This window comes from Alligator sinensis, unplaced genomic scaffold (genome assembly GCF_000455745.1).
Source record: "Alligator sinensis unplaced genomic scaffold, ASM45574v1 scaffold243_1, whole genome shotgun sequence".
Lineage (NCBI taxonomy): Eukaryota > Metazoa > Chordata > Crocodylia > Alligatoridae > Alligator > Alligator sinensis.
The window spans coordinates 4910311-4916304 of NW_005841841.1; the positions used below are offsets into that span (position 1 = coordinate 4910311).

The 5994-nt window shown below is 41.4% G+C and overlaps 1 protein-coding gene across 1 annotated transcript in view; it reads left to right on the forward strand.

Moving 5' to 3' along the window:
* Positions 1-5994, forward strand: part of CFAP47 (cilia and flagella associated protein 47) — a 757346-nt gene that overhangs the window by 317413 nt on the left and 433939 nt on the right. The window contains exon 43 of the mRNA XM_014520638.2: positions 5461-5584. Coding sequence (XP_014376124.2) covers positions 5461-5584 — 124 coding nt within the window. The remainder of the gene's footprint in view (positions 1-5460; positions 5585-5994) is intronic.

Below are 5994 nucleotides of genomic sequence, written 5' to 3' on the forward strand. Positions count from 1 at the left end.
GGAAGATGGACAAACTGTGCTACAGAAGTAGTTTGTCCCTTCGTCTCCCTTCCCCACATATGCACACTTTCCAACTTCTAAGAATAAGGAGACAAAGTTATTTGTAAGGATATATGCACCAAACTAGCTTTGAGTAGATGTGATATCTTTTATTAAACCAACTGAGTAGTTGGAAAAAGGTTCTTAGCAAACTTTTGGGTGCAGTCTGTTACCAAATCTGCCCATTACTTTGGGGTGTGCTCATTTATTAGGGATAGTTTCTAGGGTCTTGGTGATTCTGTCAATGTGCTGCTTGTGTTACTATACGGAGCTGTATTTCTCCCTTCTGCAAGCCCTCACCCCCAGCGGAGCTATCTTGCAGGACTCAAACTCAATGGGACTGGGTTCTTCCAGTCACCAAATCAGTCATACACACAAACACACACAAATTAACGTGACACGCCTGACCTGGCCGGGCTGATCAGCATGGACAGGCTGACACCCTCATATGCCAAGAATCAGTTCATAAGAGCAACAATAAAATGCAGTCAAACACAAGCACACAGGTAAACAGAATCCCTCTGAATCCGGCTGGGTGTCCAGCTGACACCCTCATGGGCCAGCATTCAGTTCATAAGGGCACGTCTGAGTCAAACTGGGTCAATCAGCCTGTACAAGCTGATCCCCTTATGTGTTTCAAACTCAGCACGTCCCAATCTTTGGCCTCTTGATGAGCAGACCCCACAATAATTTGGGCTTCACAGGGATCTTTAGCATAGGTAAAAGAAGCGTTGCTGCAGAGCACGGGAAGAAAGAGAAGCAGAGAAGGAAAAATATACACAACTACTACCAGTTTGACTATAAAAGTTATTTATTGCTAAGCATATGAAATATATAATAGCACTAGTAGTAATAGACATGCAAAAGAAAAACAAACACCAACAATGACAATACTACCCTGGTTTCACTAAGTATTTGGGGAAACTTAGCTCAAGCTTAACTGATACAGTTCAGGTTCAGAAGTTTATGCCTAGAAAGAAGACAGAGAACGCTGGGATCTCACCTAGTCCACGGTACTCAGGCTGCAAAGCTGACAGGCACAGTCCGTAGCACAATCCTTGAAGAGAGAGACGATCTGTCTCAAGAACGACAGGGAACGTCCCAAGAACGACAGGGGATGGTGTCAGCACAGGGGTTTTCTTCTTCTCCTTCTTTCCTCCTGCTTATACTTCTTTTCCTTCCTTTTCCTCTTCCTCTTCTCCCTCTAGCAGCACACACACTTACAGATTTTTATACCCTCAGTTCAGCTGCTTCGAAGCACCCTCAGTAGTGTAAATCATTGTCTTTTCTATTGACAAGGGGTTATCTGGTTTGGACCATCTCAGGAAACTGATTGATAATCAGGAAACACTTAAGATTAGGGAGTAACCCAAATACTTGGGAGCCAGCTTGAAATTCCTATGGGTGGCAGATATACTGATGGGATATCTCATGGTTTCTTCAGGAACAATAGATAGCTTGCAGCATCAGGATTTTGGATTTTTACTTGTTGTGCACAAGCCTCAGCTTAGCATGACTTTTCCAGATCTTACTATAGTCTTTTAACAGACTTAAAACAATTATTGGGGTGCTCATAACCTTTTGTGGAGAGGACTCCCACCAGTCGTCTCGGGAAAGATATGACAACACCTGGGATTAGGGCTCCAGCAGGCTGGATGCTGTGATGAACCCTTAACCATTGTTCAAATGTTGCCCATACCCCCTCTGACTCGGTCTCTTGCCTCAGCATTCCCTAACCCGGCAACCGAGTTTTAGTCAATCAAGTTTAAATAGGCCTCCCATAGTGGGACCGGGGAATGTACGGCCCGAGATGCCTATTAAACTTAGAGCTGTGTGTGTGTGTCTGGGGGGGAAAAGTCCTTAGTAAATCTAGATTAGAACTGGTCTGATAAATGCTGAGCTGGGTGTGTGTGAACATGGGTTGATTAACATTGGAAGCACAGATTCCCCATCATGCAGCGCTCTCCTGCTTCTCTGGTCCCAGAATTCACTGCAGTCTCTGCTTCAGGCTTTCTGTTTTCCATCTCTCATGTAAATGAGACCTAGGGCAGTTGATTCACTCGTCACAGAGGCGTAACAAGTCACCCTTTTTCAGGCATAGGGCGTCTCTGCTGGTCTGAGACTCCAGGGAACGAGAGAAGCCGAAAGTGTGACAGGATGTCAGTGAAAATATAAATAGGTAGAAATTAGAAAAACAAAAAGGTAAAATGGGGAAGGGAGGGGGAAGAAAGCAGGGGAGAAAAAGGCCAAAGGGAAACACTACAGTGATAATAATACAAGGTAAGAAAGCAAGGCTCTCAATGAAAAAGGAAGTAGTTGGAAATCAGGAAGGAAGACAAAAGGCAGAAAAGAAGGGGAGGGAGGAAAGGGGAGAAAAGGTGGAGGAAAAAGAAGAATGTAAGAGGTCAGGTCAGGCAGGTACCTGGTGAATCAGGTGTCAGACAGGTTGTAATGTATCATAAATCCAATGTCTATTTTGAGTCCATAACTTTGTGTATCTAGTAGATTTATTACGTGAAGTTTGTAGGCTCGTCTATGAACAATGTTTTGTAAGTTTCCTTTGAGGATTAGAACTTGAGAGATCACATAGGGAGTGATTGCCTTGTGAGAAGTGTGCCCCCACAAATAGATGGGTATTCCTGTCTTTGATAGATTTTCGTTCTGCGTCCATTCTGGTGTGCAGTTTTTGTTTGGTCTCTCCTACATATTTTCCATCAGGGCATTTGGTGCACTGGATGAAATATATAACATTTCTGGAGGTGCAGGTGTAAGATCCAGGAATGGTGATGGTTTTGTTGTGGGGTGTAGTTATTCTGGGGTGGTGTAGATGTGTTGGTAGGTTTCACATTTTTTGTGCTGGCATGGTCTGGATCCATTGGGTGTGGCTTGGGTCCTAGGAAGTTTGCTTCTGGTGATGAGGTTAGCGAGGACAAGAATATTCAACTATACCCAATCATGGACTCAATATAGACATTGGATATATGACACATTATAACCTGCCTGACATCTGATTCACCAGGTACCTGCCTGACCTGACCTCTTACATTCTTCTTTTTCTTCCACTTTTTCTCCCCTCCCCTACTTTTCTGCCTTTTGTCTTCCTGATCTCGAACTATTTCCTTTTTCATTGAGAGCCTCTCTTTTTTACTGTGTATTATTATCACCATAGTGTTTCCCTTTGGCCTTTCCCCCACTGCTTTCTTCCCCCTCCCTTCCCTGTTTTACCTTTTGTTTGTCTAATTTCTACTTATTTATATTTTCACTGATATCTTGTCACACTTTTAGCTTCTCTCATTCCTGTTTTCCTGATCTTGAACTATTTCCTTTTTCACAGACAGCCTATTTTCTACCTTGTATTCTAACACTATTGTCTCCCTTTGGCCTTTTTCCCCTCCCTGCTTTCTTCCCCCTCCCTTACCTGCTTTACCTTTTGTCTTTCTAATTCCTGCCGCTTTACATTTTCACTGACATCCTTCCACACTTGTAGCTTCTCTCATTCTTTGGAGTCTCAGACCAGCAGAGACTCCTTACACCTGAAGGCCGACTGCACCTGAAAGCTTGCTAAGAATTTTTTTTCCAACTACTCAGGTGGTCTAATAAAAGTTATCACATCTAGTCAAAGAACCTTGCCTGCCTAAGTCCTTAGACCAACATGGCTACAACCAAAACCCACCCAAATTGTAGCTTGCGCTACTGAATCTCCATCCTTGGAAGTTTTCAAGATCAGATTAGACAGACACGAGTCTGGGATGGTTTAGGTAGGGCTGCTCCTTCCTTGAGCAAGGGGATGAACTAGAGGACCTTGTGAGGTTCCTTCCAGCCCTACTTTCCTATGATCCTAAGATGGCTGTTTACTATCTTTACTGGGATGAAGAGCCAGTAAAAGGAAGCACAGTCCAAAAAGGCAGGTGATGGTATGTAAGGGCAAGACACTGAAGCAGTGGAGATGTATTTCTGTGGGGTAAGAGTCTTGAATAATTTGGACAGAAATGCCTCCAAAACTAAAAATCTGAAATAGCATTGTGTACTTTGCAGAGATGAAGTTTCCATTGACAACATCAAACTGGCTATTGCTAGGAAGTATAACATTGCACCAATTGAGCAGTATTGTCTTATGCAATTGGGGCGTCTTTACACAACCTGGATGCGGGGCGGGCGCTTTAATTGGAGCAGTTTTCAAGACTCGCTCTAATTAAAGCACCTGCAGCATCTCATGTATTCAGCATTGCACACTTCAAAATGGTGCTTGGGCTGCTTTAACTAAAAGCTCTTTTGATGAGCTTTAGTTAAAGCACCCTCACTGCCATTTTGAAGTACAGGGATGCAGAATACACAACATGCTGAGTCTGCATGCTAATTAGCACACCCCAGCAGACTCAATTAATTGTGTCTGCCCTGACACATGCTAATTAGCACCTGTCAGAGCAGGCATCAGGCACATGTGTAGGTGCCCTTAGTCCCCATAGCATAAGACACTATATACAGTACTCCAGTCCATTTAAAATGCCTGTATGTTGTATTTACACCTCATTTATCACTTCATCAGTATGAAATACAGTTGTTCATCTGCCAATTTGTCCTTCATTTTGGCAAAAAATTACTATCCTCTCTTTTTCTACATGATGTTACTGCTTATGCAGCGTTGTTATCTGTTATTTTGGCACAGCTCTAGAAATAAGATTTGTTAGTTAACTTTATTTTGTCTGCTTGTGACAGTTCAGATTTAAACAAGTGAGGAAGAAATGTTCAGTAACATTAAAGTGGAGTCAACCATTTCTAGCCCACTCTAACTCCTGTCCTTTCCCCCTAAAACTTATTAATTACTTAACAAAAATGTTTCCTTGTCAAATTTAACATGAACAATTTTACCAAACAGCTGAACTGCTTTTAAAACTCTTTGAAATTTGTAAATACTGGACATGTAGTTTTAAATATGTATCTGTACTTTCATTTAACTTAAACTGCTTCATCCCTGAATATGAACTGTGCAGGCTATTAAAAATCTAAATGCTTAAAATAGATTATAGACCTTAAAAGTGATGGCTATGCATTATCAGAATGTACCTTTTTTGTCAGTTGTCTCTCTTGTGGCTCATGGCATCATTGCTCAAAATATTAACTAGTGATATTGGTTAAAAAGGGCTGAATCTTAGAAGCCTTGATTCTGAAACATGTTGCTTTATTGAGTTTAATCCCCTTAATCAGTGTTACTTTATTATCATGTTTATATTGTAATATGTTCACTTTCTTCTAATTAATAGCAATTTTAAAATAAAAATTCTTCAAAATATATGAAGCTCTCAGGAGTCAGATTTTCAGTGTTACTATCAATGTCATTCTCATGTTTGTCTTTTAAAGCCTTATGATTTGTTCTGCATGAATTGCTCTCTGAATTGGAATGCATATGTTCCTGTGTTTCAGATTGGAGAATTTGTGTACCTGGTGGAGGGAACAGGTGGCGTACCTTTGCCTTCAGGCTTGCTTCCAATGGATAGTCCAAATGTTCTGTGCAATAGCAGTACCTCAGAAGGTGGAGTGAATGAAGGTGAAAAATGAAATGGGGGAAATCATTGTCCTTTTATAATGCATTAAGTTCACTAGCACTTAGAGGGTAAAAGAACAATAAATACAGTAGGTATAGTTTGAAGCTGTGTTGGTTTAGGACATAGGTTCTTTGGGTACATCTGGTATCTTTTATTAGACCAACTCAAATAGTTGGAAAAAAATCTTCTTTGGAAGCTTTCGGGCACAAACACCCTTTGTTAGGCTGAGGACACATCTGCAGTTGGTCTGTGCTCTTCAGACCAACTGCAGATATTTCCTCAGCCTGATAAAGTAAGTTTGTGCCTGGAAGCTTCCAAAGAAGATTTTTTTTCCAACTATTTGAGTTGGTCTAATAAAAGATATCAGATTTACCCAAAGAAGCTTGCCTGCCTTAAATACAGTAGGAAAGAA